This window comes from Erythrolamprus reginae, chromosome 3 (genome assembly GCF_031021105.1).
Source record: "Erythrolamprus reginae isolate rEryReg1 chromosome 3, rEryReg1.hap1, whole genome shotgun sequence".
NCBI lineage: Eukaryota > Metazoa > Chordata > Lepidosauria > Squamata > Dipsadidae > Erythrolamprus > Erythrolamprus reginae.
In genome coordinates this window covers 110,283,119-110,302,096 of record NC_091952.1, presented here as the reverse complement: position 1 = coordinate 110,302,096, position 18,978 = coordinate 110,283,119, and the positions used below count along the sequence as shown (strand labels likewise).

Below are 18,978 nucleotides of genomic sequence, written 5' to 3'. Positions count from 1 at the left end.
TCCAGAGGCAGCCAAAGCAAGAAGGAGGTCCTGTTCGGATCGCCCTTAAATAGGGCAATCTAGGACCTCCTCTTGCACCCAACATGCAGTGTGCCATCCTGGCATCCTGCCAAAAGCCGAACTTCCATTTTCACCAGAAACCAGAAGTTTGGGGCTCCGTGGAGCTGCCAACAGCGTCCCCCTGCTCTGGAGGCAATTTCGACTGGCGGTTTAAGCCGCCGGTCGGGCATTTCCAAATGAACACTCATACACTTTACTTATTTATTTCATTACATTGATATTGAAATAGTACCCTGCCCTTTGAACTTCAATATGCAATTTATTCCCTTACAGATATGTCTACATGCATATTTATAAATACCTAACAGAGGTCACAAGACCAGAACAAAAAATAAAATTAACTAAATTAGTAACTGTTTATGTTAGCAACAGCAAAAACCCCCACCTAGAGTTATAGACTCTAGAGTTATATAGAGTTTTACAGCTCTCTCTAAACAGTTTACACAATCAGCACATTGTCCCAAACAATCCTGGATTTCATTTTACCAATCTTGGAAAGATGGATGGCTGGGTCAACTTTGAGCTTGTCAGGAACAAACTCCTGGCAGAGGGAATGCAGAGTTATCCTGCAAACTAAGAATTACTTACTTTCTACTGAAATCTTTACGGTGCTCACTGATTAATTTTGTTGCACTGAGCCACTAACCATTTGTTTTAAAAATGGTGATACTGACTTTCAGAATCAGCTTGCTCATGTAGATTGATATATTAAAATGATTGCAGGCTGCTTTCAGCTACAGATCAAATAAATGGGGTTTAAAAAATATAATTACATAAAATGTACAGTTGCAAATTTATTTCTTACTTACTGTTCACATTTTATTTTACAGATCTAAGTTCATGAACAACAGGACATATACAGCATCCTTAAAACCAGAAGATGAATGTCTGAAATAATATATCATTCTCTTTCATATGACACATGAAGCTGGATTGTATACAAATATAAACGGTGGATCCAAAATGAAGGCCTACTTTGTAAAAGACATTTTACCAACTGAAATTACTGGGAAAATGATAACATTTAAAAACAAGTTTATAGAACCATCTTTAAGGATGTTCTATTTAAGGATTAACTATTATAATATATTCCTCACTCAAGATGAATTTTTAAAAATATATTTATAAATTTATATTATAATAGTTCTACATTCCTCACTCAAGATGATTTATATATATATAAATATATATGTAGATTGTTCTGAGTTCGGGTTTTGCCCCGTGTAATATTTTGCATGTCTATGCAATGTTTCGGTGAAATCATATTCACCATCATCAGGCTGAAAAACATAGAGATAGAAAAACATCCCCAAAATATGAACAAGCGGGATGATACCTCCCACCTACCAGACATCTGGAAACCAGCCCTGAAACGTAACCCAGCCATAAAAACTGAAACCAGACTCAGAACACACATTGCAAAACAATCAAGTAGCCTGCAAGCTCCAACTACTCAGGATATCACACCTAATCAACAACCATTAACTAATCAGCATACCTCAGCTACATCAACGACCCCAGGTGTTACCCCACTGACTTACCAGGAAGTTTCTACACAGGAGGCAATTGCTGAGCCATCAAACCACACCCAGCCACCAGTATTTATAGAAGGAAGGCAGCTCAGGTCTCACTGTGTTCACCCTAGAACAAAGACAGAAACACCAGCCTGAAGATGACGAGTGGGACCTCATCGAAACGTCGCCAGAAATTTCCAAATCCTACATGGGAAGAAACCCGAATATACCAAGACTGTCATATATATATAATTGTTAACATTTGATTAACCTGAATCAGTACCCCATCTTAAAGTAATGACAATAGATAATTGAAATTGATTTTTTACATATAGATGAGTAAAGTACTTTAAAAAAAAATATTAAAAATCTGTTAATCATTTTTGCCGCCAAACATTTAATAATTCAGTTTACAGTCTAATCCAAAATCCAGGAAGAAACTGGTGCTCTTTATGTTGCTCCGGAGATCGCCAAATGTACTTTGATGATCAGAATCTGATATAGGTTCACCCAGAGGAATTTCTATACTTGTTTTTGTTTTGCTTTGCTTTGATTGTTTGTTATTGCAGTATGAAATTATATAACTATAAGTAATTAAAATTTAAGATAAAGTTTAGAACTTGGAACAAGTCTTCCCAAACCACATTCCTTCAAAAGCTGTTATTTAAGACAAAATGAGCTAGAATTTGTCATGATATCAATTCAGTCTGCCACATGCGCCTCCACATTGACACACACGCCAAAGGGGGGGCTGCTGCTCAGATGCGGGGGAATGCAGTGGGGTAGTGAAAATGGAGCTCCACCCCAGAGCACCCAATTTGCACTGAAGGATGTGGAAAGAAAATGCAGGGCATCCTGCATAAGCCATGGCCTCAATGTGGTAGTAAAAATTTTGGTAGCCCTTCACTTCATACACCCATGTGCACAGCAGCTTCCTCATTCCTTTGCATGAGAGGAAAGCCCCAGCAGCCACAGCTGAGGGACCAGGCTACTGGGGACTTTTCCCTCCTCCTTTTTCTCCTGATCAACTCTTTGCTGAGTTTTCCGCTGTTCTTGCATTGTAGTCGGGCTGCACATCAGCAAACATGGAGAAAAAGAGATGCCCTGGTGGTGGTGGGGGGGGAGAAGGATGGCCAGGAGCATGGCAGCCAGGTGTGGGGTAGTGGAAATGGAGCTCCATCCCAGAGCACCCAATTTGCACTGAAAGATATTGAAAGAAAATGCAGGGCTTCCTGCATGTTACCACTCACAGTGTGGTAGTAAAAAATTTGGTATCCCTTCACTGATGGCAGCCCTGTAGTGATGGCAATGCATAAGCAAAGGAGAAAGAGGAGAAGGAAAAGTGCAACAGTTTTCGCAACTTTATTATTTTATTTTATTTTATTTTATTTTATTTTATTTTATTTTATTTTATTTTATTTTATTTTATTTTATTTTATTTTATTTTATTTTATTTTATTTTATTTTATTTTATTATTTTATTTTATTTTATTTTATTTTATTTTATTTTATTTTATTTTATTTTATTTTATTTTATTTTATTTTATTTTTATTTTTATTTTTATTTTTATTTTTATTTTTATTTTCATTTCATTTCATTTCCATTTCATTTCATTTCATTTCATTTCATTTCATTTATTATTTTATTTTATTTTATTTTATTATTTTATTTTATTTTCAATAATTTATCTAGACTTGAGTTTCCTTTCTCTAATTCCCCCCACACTGCTCTGACTTGGATTTACAATTTCAGCCCAGGGTATCAAGCTGAAGCCTTAGATTACAAAGATCCTTGCAAAGCCAGTAAGAGAAAGGGAGAAGGGAGAAAGGAGGGAGGGAGGGAGCCCGCACACACACATGTGTGACAGGAGGACTTTTTAAAAAAACAATGCATAACTTTAAGCTTCTTCTCTGGGGAACTTGGGAAGTTTTTCTTAGCTCGGGCTAAGAATTTCGTCCTTCCTGTTTGTCTGCTGACTCCCAGGAATACTTGCTGCTTTGATACAAAGGGGAAAGGAAGGGAGAACGGGGAGGCTCTGTCATCTCAGTGAGTCTGTCTCAGAAAAGCAAATGAGGAACAGGAGCCAAACATATGTGGGCTAGTAGCTGCGTGAGGAGCACAGGGAGACCTTGACCTGGCTCACTGCCCCTTCCACCTCCTCAGGATGGCTGGAATCCTTGCTGCACGTTGGGGGCTTCTCAGCTACTGAGGCAGGAGCGAAGGCACCTGCCACACCCACCGCCTAGCAGCCCTAGAAGCTCCAAATGTGTGCCTTTTTTTGCACTGCAGAGGGACTTCCCTCCATAGTGCAAAAAACTGCACAACAGCTAACCGGAAGTGTTTTTCTGAACTTCTGGTTTGTCCATTGGGCAATTTTTTTCACCTACCAGGCTTCAGACAGGCTTGTGCATATGCACTTGGGGGGGGGGCAGCGCTGGGGAGATTTGTGCATGTGGGGAGATGGGAAGAGGTGTGGGCTAGCACCCCCACACACATACATTTTTGTGCGTGAACCAAAAAAGGTTTGCCATCACTGACTTAGTGCAACTCATGAATCATTTCATAGGCAAAGAAATCCTTTAACTGATTAAGGCATCAGTAGCAGGGTCAGGTGAATGGTTCCAATCAACTAAGACAACAAAACTGAACTAGTTAATTGTAGTTTGCACTTTTTAGAGAAGGGCTACATTTGGGAGAAAAGCAGTTCAGAAAGAATAACTTGTTTAGTTAATCTCTCTGTTCTGCAAGAGGTGAAGAAGAAAAACCAAATTGACCAGATAGTTGCTGCAAAAGTTGCAAGAGAGATGAGATATACCAGATTAAGAAATAAGCTCTATAACTAATTTTTCATGAGTCAGACCATGAATGTGTCTTCCAAACTCCTGCTGGCTTCCAATTGATTTTACTTGTGGGAAGCTTGCACGGTATATAGGTAATCAAATCATATGACACAGTGATGCTGTAAAGATGGAACTTCGTGAAACATTGGAAGTCCCCCTGGTTTAGTGCCATTTAGCTGAATTTAACTCCCATGATTGGAATCCAGAAATGTGGTATGGAAGTGTGTGGGGTTCTAGCAGAGAAGAGAAATAATTAGAAGGGGAAGGAGAAAGGAAGAATGAAGCTGCAAGCAGGGATATATGTACATATAAAATTGATGACCCAATATTGAACTCCTGCAGGAAGGCATTGGACTGTGATTGCTCTTCCTTCCTTCTCAGGACCTCTTTTAGCAGAGGGGTCTGCTCAAGATATAATGATGGCAAATGTCACAACCATGCAGACGGATCCATGTAAAAAGACCAGCAAGAAAGACCAAAGCTTTTTGGAGCTCCAGAATGCAGGAATGTCTAGGTAAAAGAAAAATAGGTTGCATTCCCAATTCAGAGATGTATAAACCTCAGAAGAAGAAATGTGACAGGAAAACACTGAAAGCTATAGTTGTGAGAGGAGCTATTCCCCTGATACCACCTGAAGAGGTCTTACCATATTAGGGGGAAGAAGGTGGATGTCAGGGTTCCAAGTAACACCCCCAACCAAGTAAGACTCCAAGGCAGACATTTTCTCAAAGTTCATTTTTTATTAGAGATATCATATCGATGCATTTGAGATCTGAAAGTCTCCCTGGTTTTCCTCACCCCCTCCCAAAAGAATGTCAAAGTCCCTTTCCCTACACCCACATGTCCATCACCTGGCCTAATCAGATCACCATCCTAACTGGGGTTGTTGTCCAGTCATGTCTCTCCAGATGCAGACTGAACATCCCTGACTCTCAGGGAAATAATTTTGTTATGACTTGCCCCATCGTCATCCAACCCCTTTCCCATTTCCCACAGCATGTCCATGCACCAAGTCTGGCAGCCATGAAGATACAAAGAAAAATGGCTGACACTGGATGGTAAATTCCCCTCCCTGTAAAATGGGGATAGTGGAGGCAAAGGTTAATAAAGGGAGCCATCTAAGGAAGCCTATGTCCATATATTGTTTAATAGGATTCACAAAATGCTCAATGAGTAGGGTATTTGATTGCGACATAAATACATCGCAACCCAAGTCAAGGGATCAATACATATGAAGGGTGCATTATATAAACAAAACTCTAGTCTGTATAAATGTAGTTAATCATTAGCCAATCTTAACAGGAAGACTTTAAATATTTTATTTACTTTTAGAAATTCTACCGAGGGAGTATTTAGTGCTCTCCAATCAGAAGGATGCTCCCACACACACACTGCTGATTAGCTAGCTGAGCAATTTTACAATTACTAAAGAAGGATCCTTTATTGTCAATAAGTAATTTTTTTGAGAGAAAGCATGTCACATTTTGAATCACAAACATTCTGAACTAAGTCAGAAAAATCTCATATTTCCTTTAGTGATGAATTTTCCTTATTAATAAAAGGAGGATAGATATTGTATCCTTCTGATAAGTAAGTAATTTCTCTTCTCAGGAATTGATAGTATTTTGAGTTTCTAGATATTTGTTGAAGTGCAAACTAATCCTAGATTTGAGGTATTTGGTGAAAAAACAACATGTAGCAAATTGTACAAACAGCTTCCCTGATATGATTCTCTAATGTTTAATTAATTGTTGCTGAATATTGTAAAACTCCAGAATAATTTAAGAAAAAAAGTGGATATCTATATACTCAAGATTTCTATAAATATAAAATACATATGACAGATATCAATTTTTATTTATTTATCATCAAATTTCTACACTGCCCTTTTCACTGCCCATTCACTCTGGGTGATTTGTAATAAAATAAAAATACAGTTTTAAGACATGAAAGAATGAGAAAATGGTTTCCATTGCCAAGAATTTTTCATAAAAGTCATATATAGTAATTTTCTTGTTAGCGACTGTTACTGAAGACCTTGGAAAAGTTCAGAATTGCTCAACACTGGAATGGAAGTGGAGGTATTTTTCTTCTGAAACAAATGATTGGATAATGATTAACTATATTTGGCTGAAGTTTGTAAAACTCCAGATTTAGTTAAAAACTGTATTGGATATCTGCAACACGTGATTCCTATTATTGATATCATAAATACAAAATAGATATCAAATGTAATTTTTGATCAAATTTCAACACAGTCCATCTTAATTAATTGATTCTGGATGGCTTACAATAAAAATACAGTGTTAAGACCTTGAAGAATGAGGAACCTACCAAGAAGTTTTCATAAATGTCCTGTAAAATAGTTTTGCTGTTAGCTGCTGCTATTGAAGATTTAGGGAAGACTCATAATTTATTAAAACCTGGAACGCAAGTGGTGATTTTTTCTTCTGAAGAGATGGAAGGACTGTCTGAAAAACTAAACTATTGCTTGATTTCTTTGTTCACAAAATTCTTGTGGAGTCCTCTGTTACCTGTCAAGATCATATTCTTATTCCAGTAATACTACCTCTTCCTGGTTTCTTTGACAACAAGCAAACAAACATAAAATGAGGAAGAGATAATAATAGCTAGGAGAAATCAGCTGACAAAGCCAAACCTCTAAACTTCATTGCCTGAAGAGCTATGAAGGGCTGGCTGGTCCTGGTTGCTGCTTTTCTTCTCTGGCCAGGTTGCTCTTCTCAAAATGGTAAGTTAAGAAGAGAAATCAAAGCATTACTAAAGAAAATAATTTCTGATGCATTCATTAAGGAACAGATACTTTTAGCAAAAAGAAAGAGTTCCATTTTTCATTTGTTGCTTTCTGGAAATTTGTAATGCCAGATTCTTTAAGAACATCATAGGTTTATAATTCCAATCCAATAATTTTAGCAACTGATTTCTGAATAGCAAGATATTTTAATCAGTATTGCAAATTCACACTGGTTTTGAGGAACTTTGTTTCAGGACATGATATGATAATAACCAGATAATTGCCAGGTCTAATGATGCCACTTTAAAAGTAAAATGGAAAGTTCACTGTTTGATTTCATTAAAGTATTTGTACTTAATGGTTTATTTTATTTGTAAACAAAAATATTCTCAAAAGTATAACAGTAGAACAGGTATAAAAATGGAATGCATTTATTGAAAGTAATTCTATCATATTTTAACCAATAATATGCTATCAGCACTGTAGCATCTAAACTTTGTCCCAATTTTTCTCTCTTCCCTCCAAGTGAGGTTATTTTTAAAACACTGATACTATAGGAACCAAGCCTGTAGTGTCTGTAATTTACTGTGCCAAGAAAATGATTCTTCCTAAGTCAAAGGTTTGAAATTTTAATATCTATCTTAGTTATGTTTGCGTCAGGATACATAGAAAAGTATCATTTCCCAATGGGCCATTTGTGTGTGTGTGTATGTGATATCAAGTTATCTCTATCCCTATCTCTATCTCTACCTCTATATATCTACCATATTTTTTGGAGTATAAGATGCACATTTTTGCTCCCTAAAAAGAGGCTGAAAGTTTGGGTGTGTCTCATACTCTGAATGTAGCTTTTTTTCCCCAAAGCTTTTTTTTCAGCCCTAATTAGGTGCTAATGATCTTTCCAGCTCTAACCTTGCAGGTTTTTTCATTGTTAGTCCCTGCAAATAATGTTTTTCAAGCCCTAAGTCTTTGCAGGCTTTTTTTCATTGCTCTACTTGCTCCCAGTGTTTCTTTCTAGCCATAACAAGGTGCTAGCAATCTTCCCAGCTCTTACCTGGTTGCAAACTCTTTCATTGTTACTCTCTCCAAATAATGTGCTGAAGCTGACCAGATTAAGGATGCTAACCAGATAAATGTCTGGTAGGCAGATTTTTTCCCTATTTTACTCATCCAAAACTAAGGTGCATCTTATACTCTGGTGCATCTAATCCATCTGCCTGTCTGCCTGTCTGCCTGTCTGCCTGCCTGCCTGTCTGTCTGTCTGTCGGTTCGTCCGTCCGTCCGTCCGTCCGTCCATCCATCCATCCATCCATCCACATGAATTTTGGTCATGTGATATTGGGGATGCCCCAAAGATCATAACTGTGAAAAATGGTTATAAGTCATCTTTATCATTGTAACTTTGAAGGGTCACTAAATGAAGTGTTGTAAGTTGAGGACAACCTCTATATTGGTGGCAATCACAGCCAACCTAAAATCTGAAGATTTTTGTGATCTAGACTATAGGGAATTTTTTCTTAGGTTCTATTTATGCCCTCTCAACTCTGAAATACTAATAAAATCATATGTTAAAGAGAAATAACAATGATTTGTCAGTGATGTTTCATTAGAATGAAGTATGAACATTATTTGTGTAAGGGGAATTATGGTGGTATAAATCCCTTTTTCAGGAGGGAAGAAAACACGATGACTTATAGGAAAAGATGATTACATTCTTCATAAGCCTATGAGAATTAATTTTGCTAGAAATAAAACAGTGGTGACTGATATAGTCCGTCAGTTTAATCTGGTCCCATAGATGCCTCCAAATTTTCTAAGGAAAACCATGGAAAAAAGTTTATCTTGACATTTGTTAATGTGCTATCCAAATATGCCTGGATCTCCTTTTTATTTAACAAGTCCACTGTGAGGCAATTGCAGCCTTCCAGAACATCTTCGAAATAGGATGTCCATCGTGAAAGTTACAGAGAAATGCTAGGAAAGATTTCTCAAATATTCCTCTGAGGAATCTTTGACACATTATTGCATTCATTACTTTACTGTAATAGCTCTTGTTGTTGTTATCCAGAGCCATTCACTTTTCCTCTACAGGACCTGGAGGAGGTAAATACTGGTTTTTATCAGTGGCCACCAACCTTTTGGGCACCAGGGACAAAATCTGGATCAAAGTTTTTGCACAACCCAGAGGGGACATTTTTTTACCTGCTGCCTGCACCCCGTAGTTGGGCCTTCACTTGCTTGCGCAGCTCAGTTTCTGGCATGCCATGGTCCATGCCAGTCCATGGACTAGGGGTTGGTGACTCCTGGTTTACATTAAAGAAAAATGAGGGGTTCTTTTTGACTCAAGTTGCACAAGAAAGATAATAATATATGTTGGTTTTTCATACAAATTAGATGTAAATTGTAGCAAAAAATATTCATATACACATCTATAAAAATGAAATATTTGAATTTAAGAAAATAATTTAAAATATTGCAACATATTTCTTAAAAAAAACCAAAAGAGGGGAATGGGAAATGAAACATAAAATAACATTTTTCCTTGTAAAAGGTAGTTTTTCTGGTTAATAAAAGGAGAAAGATAGATTCTGTCTTACTGATAAGGAAGCAATGTCTTATTCCCTATCTTCTCTCCTTGGGAGTTCATAATATTTTGACCTTCTAGATATTTGTTGAAGTGCAACCCAATCCTAGATATACAGTATTGTGTATGGGAAGAGGGGAGGGGGACAACAGGTATCAACGATTGGCTAATGTTTAAATGCAAATAGCTGAAGATCATAAAATTCCAGAATAATTTAAGAAAACAATTGGATATCTACACTGCCCTTTTTATCTGAGTCACTCTGGATGTTTTACAATAAAAATACAGTTTTAAGCCATGGAAAAATGTTTTCCATGACCAAGAACTTTCATAAAAGCAATGTATAATAATTTTGTTGTAAACTGCTGCTACTGAAGTTCAGAATTGATCAACACAGGAATGAAAGTACAGTTTATGTTTCTTCTGATGATCTGGAAGCACTGCCTGAAACGTTGAACAATTGCTTACCGGTAATTTGTTTACTGTTATCAGCACAACACAAAGTTCATAGTCTCATGAAGTCCTCATTTAGCTATCAAGATCACACTTTTATTCCAGTACTATTTCCTCTTCACAAGCTTCCTAACAAAAACCAAAGCAATAAGAAAAAAGGTGGAAAGGATGATAGTAGCTCAGACAAATTAATTGAAATAGCTAAACTAAGGAACTGATTTTTAGTGATTGGGAGATTACCTGAAGACCTATGAAGGTCTGGCTGCTCCTCGTTGCTGCTTTTCTTCTCTGGCCAGGCTTCTCTTCTCAAAACAGTAAATTAAGACAAAGATAAATCAAGGGGGCAAACAGTGTCTTCTAGCATTCTTTTAAAGGAAGTTACTTTTAGAAAGTGCAAACAGTTTCATTTTTCTCTTGTGGATTTCTGAAAATTTGTAATGCCAGATTCTTTAATAATATCATAGATTTATAATTCCAATCCTCTTTTCAAATACAATATTTGAAAAATAGGAAGCTCCATATCCACACCCATCCCTGTTAAAAGTGGTGTCCCCCAAGGTAGCGTACTGGGACCTACACTCTTCATTCTCTACGTCAACGACCTTTGCGATCTCATCACAAGCAACCGTTTCTTTTTGTAGACGATGTAAAACTCTTCAACACCACTGATAGCACAACTACTCTACAAAAAGACCTAGACTCAGTTTCTGACTGGTCCAACACATGGCAACTCCAAATCTCAACCAGCAAATGATCTGTCCTACACATCGGCAAAAAGAATCAGAACTTCAAATACAATGTCCTGCCTGTCAAAGACTACTTCAGCTTCAACCACAACAACACAAGAGCACACAACAGATTCAAGCTTAATATTAACCGCTCCAAACTTGACTGTAAAAATATGACTTTAGTAATCGGGTTGTCGAAGCGTGGAACTCCTTACCAGACTCTATAGTATCATCCCCTAACCCCAAACATTTTTACCCTTAGACTATCCACAGTTGACCTCTCCAGATTCCTAAGAGGTCAATAAGGGGTGTACATAGGCGCACTAGAGTGCCTTCTGTCCTCTGTCCTATAGTCTCTCCTATATCTCGTATTTCTTCTCTACTATATCCTCTATAACTTTCATTGTGTATTATTGTGTATTGGACAAAATAAATAATAAAAGAAATATTTTTCAGCAACTGATTTATGAATAGTAAAATATTTTGCATCATTATTATAAATTCACACCCATTTGAAGGGTCTTTGTTTTAGTTAATAAAAAACTCGATATGATAATAATCAAGAGAGTACCATGTCTAAGCTAAGGCTTCATAAGTCAGAGTGTTTGAAATTAGCAAGATATATCTCATCAAGAAAAATACAAATATATCAATGGAAGTCTAAATTCACAGTGATCAAATCCTTCACAAGAACATGAGGATAATATTCACTTCATTAGCCATTGTAGCTTAGACTATATTTGTTGATATTCAATATAATATTCATATTTTTGAGCCAATCATATATGTATCACTGTTTTATCATGATTTTGGAGTTTATTGAGTGCTCAGGGAGGGGTAGCACCTCTGGTGTAGGAGCATGTCATGTCCGTTTACAGCAGCTCGTTTAAGGCAGCTTTTAGGGCAGCTGGTTCACCTTTGGCCCCCACCTGTCACTCAGCTCTCATCTGTGGCTCCTAGTAGCTTTAGCATGTGCAGCAGACACACCCCAGGCAACAGCTTTGACAGTCTGGCCAGACTGTCAAAGCTGTTGCCTGGGGTGTGTCTGCTGCACATGCTAAAGCTACTAGGAGCCACAGATGAGAGCTGAGTGACAGGTGGGGGCCAAAGGTGAACCAGCTGCCCTAAACCAGGTTGTGAGTAGCCGGTGGGTCACTGACTTTCGGCGAGATAGGGACTTATATATCCCAAGCATGTGAAGACAAATTCTGGTGGACTGAGCAGATGAAACCTATTAGAATAGGTCAATGATCATGAAGGTGGTCTCTGCAAGCAATGTGGTACTCTAAGAGCATGGCAAGACAGGAAAGATGCCCTAGTTAACCACTAGGAGAAGAGAAACTGACTGCAAATCTCCATTGCCTTGTGGCTATATACATCATTTGAAAAGGCTTGAGGCATATCCGGAGACGGAGTCCAGGAAGCAGTTCATGGCTGTATATAGGCATGTTCTGATAACTCCTGTGATATAGCTGGAACCATTGTATTGGCCTTTGCCATTCCATTGGAATATTTAAGAGACGTGGAGATGGGGGAATCTGCTGCTTGGGTAACAGTCTATCCTCCATACTAACCTCTCAGACTTCATGCTTTGGGGAATCCAGAACATGATACCATGATCTTTCGAGACTGAGGGATGCCAATGCCAATCATGGTTACAAAAGTCAAAGAAGAGAAGACCTGGAACTGATCTCAGTCAACAGAGACCATAGAAGGCATTCTTTTTTCTACAATTGCGAAATTAGCTGAAAACACATCAGTACAATAATGAGTGAATGCTACCCCATATCAGGCTTTTACTTTCAAATTTGATAAGTGAAAGGTTACATGGCTTAGGACCATATTATCTATGGGACTGTCATCTGCCTCATATATCCTAGTGACCGGTCAGGTCCCACAGAGTCGGCCTTCTCCAGGTCCTGTCAGCCAGGCAATGTCACCTGGCAGGGCCTAGGGAAAGAGCCTTCTCTGTGGTGGCTCCGGCCCTTTGGAACCAACTCCCTCCAGAGATTCGTATGGCCCCCACTCTCCTAGCCTTCCAGAAGGTGTTAAAAACATCACTCGCATTCTTGCAAAGCTGGATCTTTGCCTTCGTTTGTGAATTTTTTTCTTCAGTATCCTACCTTTGTTGCCAATGTTAAGTTCTCATAATGAAGAAGCTGGAGACAGTATTGTGACTAACAGCTCTTTATTGCAAGAACCAACCCAGCAAAGCTCTCTTTAAATAGAGGGCTGCCAGCTGGTTTAATCAATCAGCGATTTCTATTCTCCCACTCTACAAAGCAGGCCTTGGTGTAAACAATTAACTCAGATTCTAACCTTAATACATAACAGTTGACATTATTAATATTTTTGGTTAGATGTTGTTGATGAATTATACATGGAAAGAAGACAGGGTGATTACAACTGAGAAAGGTTTAATCATGAAAATCCAATACATATAACTGTCAGAAAGATTTCTCCAAGACCAAATAGGGTAAACGAAAGTGCTGGCAAGGATGAAATTCCACAGAATTACAGGCGAATTACAGGCTGGTGAGGGGGAGGGGGGATTTGATAGCCTTACAATAACTTTCTATGTCCTTATACTTAAGATTTGCTTAGATTAGGCATCAGCAAGAAAAGCTAATGTATTACAGTTGGATCTTGAGTTATGACCCACTTGGAGCTTCCTCATCACTGTCATAACATTTTATGGTCTTAAAGTGGGTCAACTCACATTATAATTTTATGACCTTTTTATAACGGCCAAATTACTATAGTCATTACACAAATCCATTGTTGTTAAGAGAAACAGCAATTCACTATGGCGAGGGGTCTGCCAAAAACTGGCAATCTGTGGTGGGTTTTGGCAAAATTGGTCATAACATAGAGTCACATGATTGGAAGATATTATAAATGACCATAAATGCAATGCAGGTCATTAAACAATGAATCATTAGTCTAGGACTATCTGTAATGTGGATTAGAGTATAGCAGGCATTGATTTACTACTTTAGAGGAAAGTGGAAACTAATTGTTTAGGAGGGAAATTTGTTAGCTTTTTAGGGTTATTTGTGTTGTGGTTAGCTCTGGCCCAGCTCCTGCCCCAAGGACTGTTGATGTGGGGGAGACATCCACATGCTGCAGGCCTGGTTTGCCCCCGGTGGAATCTGAAGATGAAGGCTCCTCTGACCAAGAAGACATGAGTGACAGGGAGGAGGAGAGTGTGGCAGACAGCTCAGAAGGAGATCAATTATCTAGCTCCTCCTTGGATTCAGAACAAGAGTTAATGATACAGCCATGCATGCAGAGAGCGATGCATAGGCAACAACAACTGAGAGATTATTATCAAAGAAAATGAGGCCACCTGTGGTTGGGTGGGGCTGTGGTAATTAATGGGTTTGACCATTGTGGAGGATTATCTGATCATGTGTTTCATGACTGCTTTACTGACTCACTTGTTGTGTGCTGATTTTTCCCTGCTTTGAAACTAAACCAGAGCAAAGTGTGTTTCACTTTGTGAAAGAAGGACTTTGAATTGCCTCACAGCTGCAAGCTAAGTATCACAGGACTGATAAGGGACTTGTATAAATTACCAGTTTGTTTGGAGATGAGTGCTCTTTGCTATACCAAAAGAGGGCTTAGTTTAAGTGAATTTTCATTATAAAGAACATTGTTTTGAATTTTCAAACGTGCGTGTGTCTGAAATTTGTACCTGTGAATTTTTGGGAGGATTCTACCAGAGAGCCCGACAGAATAATTTGGAAGAGCAAGTTTGTTAAATCAGGTAAAATTATTTAATCCATATATAATTTCAGCATGTGATGAACCAGATGAGATTGACTTTGGGGAAATTGTGAGCGCTGAGAAAGCCAAGTACCTGGAAAATGACCGAGTGCAATACAGGTGCAACCCTGTCTATGTATTGGAAGGACCTGAATGGATTCAGTGTAAGGGACAAGAATGGACACCTCATCCACCCAAATGCTTGGGTAAGCCATCATGCTTTTTTTTTCTACTAGTGTAGACCTGTGTGAAAATGCAGAATTCATCTAATAGGAGAGTAGCAGCTGCCATTAAAAAAAAAAAGTTGGAATTGGGATTGAGGTTTTACTGATTTCAAAACTATCCTGTTGTCAGCTTTTTCGTTTGAAATCTGGAAAAATGAATTGTATTTCATTTACTTCCTTTATTTTATTTTATTTTATTTATTTGGATTTCTATGCCGCCCTTCTCCATAGACTCAGGGCAGCTTACAAAACAAAAATAAATGCAAAATACAACATATAAGATGCCCAAACCTAATATCTGATTCTAAAACCCCAGAATTATTAAAAACAGGCACCCAGATTCATCCTATCACAATCATACATTCATATCATCAGCTGGAGCACAATGTCAGCACTCAACAGCCCCAGGCCTGCAGGCAAAGGTGAGTTTTTAAAACCTTATGAAAGGTCAGGAAGGTAGGGGCAGTGCAAATCTGTGGAGGGCGTTGATTCCAAATGGCTGGAGCTGCCACGGAGAAGGCTCTTCTCCTAGGTCCCGCCAGCTGGCATTCCTTAGTTGACGGGACCTGGAGAAGGCCGACTTTATGGGATCTGACTGACCACTGAGATATGTGAGGCAGGAGATGGTCATATGTAATCTGTTACTAAGTCATACAGGGCTTTATAGATCATAACCGACATTTTAAATTGTGTTTGGAGACCAATTGCTGGCTAATGCAGCTCAAAGAGTGATGGTGAGATGTGTATACCTTGGAAGGCCCATAACGGGTCACATGGCTGCATTTTGTACTAACTGCAGTCTCCGAATGTTCTTTAAAGGTAGCCCCAGATGGAGGGCATTGCAGTAATCGAACCTCAAGGTGATGTGGACATAAGTGACTGTGAGAAGAGAGATTTCAGTGGGTGGGACAGAGTGCCTCTCCGGTCAAAGTCCAGTTTCCAGCTGATGTTCGGAACTCCCTCCGATGGTGGATACAGGTGGCCATTGACAAGAGATCTTGTTTCCTCGAGCCCGACAGAATCACAGTGACCACTGACATGAGGATCTTGGGTTCAGGGCCCCATATATTGTCAGAGGTGGCACAGGGCACCTGGTCACCAGCAGAAACCGGACTCAATACCAGTCTACTGGAACTTCAGGCAGTGCATCTGGCCCTTCAGCAGTTTATTTGTTTGTTTGTTTTGTTAGATTTATATGCTGCCCTTCTCCTCGCGGACTCAGGGGTGCTTAGAAGATAAAAAAACAAAGTAAAAATAAAATAGAATTAAAATATTAGAAAAAATTTAGAAAAATTTAGATAAAAACCACTATAAAAACAATCAACCATCCCCCATTCATACAATGGCCAGAGCAGAACTATTGCTCATGGTCCCCAGACTTGCCAGCATAAATGTGTTTTTAACACCTTTAAAAAGGCAAAGAGAGTGGGAGTAGTAAGAATTTCTGGGGGGTGTTGATTCCAGAGGACAGGTGCCGCTACAGAGAAGGCTGTTCCGTTACAGAGAAGGATGTCCTCCGTGGAAGAACTGTTTTGTGGGTCCTTGCATGGGTCCTTCATATTCTGCCTAACTTTACTGCAACCAATTTCTCTCAGTAAAAGTTCTTTTGATTCAACTCAATGAAGTAAACAGTCAAAGCTTTCTTGATGGACCATCTATTGCAGGTCCTTACACTTATGAACTTTGAAAATGGGACGCAATTCTTGGAAAAGTTCCCCATTAAAAACTTGATTTGATTTTGAGCTGGAATTATCCTTTGTGATTTGTAAATTGGGTTGATTTTCTTGATGGTGGAACAGAGGGAAACCAATGGATAAATTACCTCCCTTGACAAAGTCTACCTTCTTTTCTGTTTTTTAGCACCCTGCAGTGTCACAAGACAACAGCTAGCAACAAAAAACTTGCTTGTGTTTGGAAATCAAAGAAAAGCTCGACTTATTCAAAGTAATCAGAGTCTGCAGTTTCAGTGTAATAAAGGATATGTGCTTGTGGCTCCATCAGTTAGAAAGTGTGTTGATGGTTACATTGATTTGCCTTTATGTATCTCAGGTAAGCATGCTGTCAATATGATGGATTCCTCTGGGATTGTAACCGATTAAAATAATTAATATTACAGACATGAACATTTCCTTCCAAAGTTCCATTCTCTAAAAATGTTTTAATCTGCACTGACATCATTCACATATTAGTTTAGAATTTTAGTAGCTGTAATCTAAAACAAGAAACATAAAGCACATCCAATTGCGGAAGGATTGTATGATATTTTCCAAATCCTCTAAATTATGTCCAAGGTTCAATCCAAAATCTTGAACTTCAGCTAAGAACTATGATTCCATAGGGTTGAAGATATGTATAATATTGGTAGACATAGGAATACATTTCAAAAATTGCAAAATTTTTGTATAAAAATAAGTTTGTCATATAATTAAAGGAGTTCTATATTTTGCATGAAAAAATCTTTTTTGTTTGAAATTGCTTGGATGAATTTATCATATAGTCATGTTAATATTAATAGTGTTTACCATATTTTTCGGTGTATAAGATGCACCTTTTTACTGCAAAAAAGCGCTTTAAAATTGGGTTTGTCTTATACATCGAATGCTGCTGAGGCCGCCCAGCAGCTCAGCCCCAGGGATGGGCAGGGTGCCGGGTGTAGCATCAGTAGCAAAGTCCCTCTTTCCAGGTGGCTGCCCAGAGCCTCCAGCTGGCAGGGATAAGGTGCCCGCGCTGCCTGAGTTAGCCAGTCCCGGCGGCGGTGGCAGCAACTGCTGATGCAGCTCCGGCAGCTTTTGTTTATGGGCAAGAATGTCATATTCACACCCCAGGATGAATCATGAAGCTGAGGATGTCGGCAAACAAGCCCTGAAGGGGCAGAGCTGTCATCCGCACCAGCACTGTGTTGTTGGGTGGCCGGCTCAGCTGGGTGGGCAGCTGTGGCAATGACTGGGCAGGGTCTGGCTCTCCCTGGCTGAGGCAGCTCTCAACTGGGGAGAGCCAGCCTCTGCCCAACTCCTGCCACAGCTGCTCACCCAGCTGAGCCGGCCACCCAACAACATGGTGAATGGGGGGCTGATGGAGCTGAGCCCCCTTGTGCTGGATGATCAAGGCTTTGAGAAGTGGGCCTGCTTCTCTGCAGCTGCTGTTGTGCTCACCCACCTCACCTGCAACCTCCCAAAGGCACCCCCAAAGGCAGAAGATTGGGGTGGGGGTTAATGGAGCTGACCCCCCTCGCGCTGATCAAGGCTGCCCCATGGGCTTTCTCCAGTAACTGGATACACAGAGTGCCAAGCGACATCTGTCTGCTTCCCCTCAGCTGCAGCCGCACACCCTGTATCATTTGCCCAGTGGCAGGCGTTTCTCACGGCATCCCTGCCGGCACTGCTCCCATTTTGGATGCCTATGGCGACTAGCCGCCCCCATCCAAACTGGTGGTGGTGCTGGCAGGGACCCTGCAAGAAATGCCTGCCCCCGGGCAAGTGATATGAGACGCGCAGCAGCAGCTGCGGAGGAGCATGTGTGCATCCCCCCAGTACTCTGTGTATCCAGCCGCTGGAGAAAGCCTGCAGGGCCTTGATCTGTGCAAGGGGGCTCAGTTCCATCAGCTCCCACCCTAATCTTCTGCATACGGGGGTGCCTTCGGGAGGTAGGTGAGGAGGGCGCGTGCGACGGCAGCTACAGCAGGCCGGTTCCAACAAATTGCATTGGAGAGTAATAGAGGAAGAAGAGAGAGACAGAGAGAGCGAGGTAGGGGGGAGGGCGGGAGGGAGAGGTCTGTGGGTGGATTCCCCTCCCTTTGCTTCTCATTCCCCCTACCTCCGCAGAAGTGCAAACTGGCCTTCCAAGTTTTAGTAAAGCAAGAAAGAAATCTGGGTGGGTAGCTAAGGGGTAAGTGGGTGGAGTGAATTCTGGGAGTTGAAGTCCACTAGTCTTAAAACTGTTAAGTTTGAAGACCCCTGGGTTAGTGGTTGGAAGTGCAAGGGTCTTCAAACCTGGCAAGATTAAGGCGTGTGGGCTTCAACTCCTACTGCTAAGGTATCATGACTGGTGGAGGAAT

At 39.8% G+C, this 18,978-nt stretch overlaps 2 protein-coding genes and 2 long non-coding RNA genes across 10 annotated transcripts in view; 3 read left to right on the top strand and 1 right to left on the bottom strand.

Moving 5' to 3' along the window:
- The window catches only part of LOC139164352 (complement factor H-like), a 78,229-nt gene extending 76,029 nt beyond the window's left edge, over window positions 1-2,200 (top strand). For both annotated transcript variants that reach the window (XM_070746364.1, XM_070746365.1), the window contains exon 11: window positions 891-2,200. In XM_070746364.1, the coding sequence (XP_070602465.1) occupies window positions 891-904 (14 nt within the window). In that variant the 3' untranslated portion in view covers window positions 905-2,200. The remainder of the gene's footprint in view (window positions 1-890) is intronic.
- Window positions 1-18,978, top strand: part of LOC139164357 (uncharacterized) — a 283,996-nt gene that overhangs the window by 106,140 nt on the left and 158,878 nt on the right. The gene's annotated exons all lie outside the window — the stretch shown is intronic.
- Window positions 7,055-18,978, top strand: part of LOC139164351 (complement factor H-related protein 1-like) — a 74,130-nt gene continuing 62,206 nt past the window's right edge. For 5 of the 6 annotated variants that reach the window (XM_070746360.1, XM_070746361.1, XM_070746358.1 and 2 more), the window contains exons 1-3: window positions 7,055-7,164; window positions 14,733-14,906; window positions 16,785-16,973. In XM_070746360.1, coding sequence (XP_070602461.1) covers window positions 7,101-7,164; window positions 14,733-14,906; window positions 16,785-16,973 — 427 coding nt within the window. In that variant the 5' untranslated portion in view covers window positions 7,055-7,100. Of the gene's footprint in view, window positions 7,165-10,439; window positions 10,519-14,732; window positions 14,907-16,784; window positions 16,974-18,978 lie in introns of those variants that run through there. The other variant, XM_070746363.1, reaches the window with a different exon arrangement.
- On the bottom strand, window positions 9,376-10,511 carry LOC139164360 (uncharacterized). Its single transcript, XR_011558613.1, has 3 exons — window positions 10,445-10,511; window positions 10,220-10,333; window positions 9,376-9,470 (listed from the first exon to the last, which is right to left on the bottom strand). It is a non-coding gene; the product is annotated as an uncharacterized lncRNA (long non-coding RNA).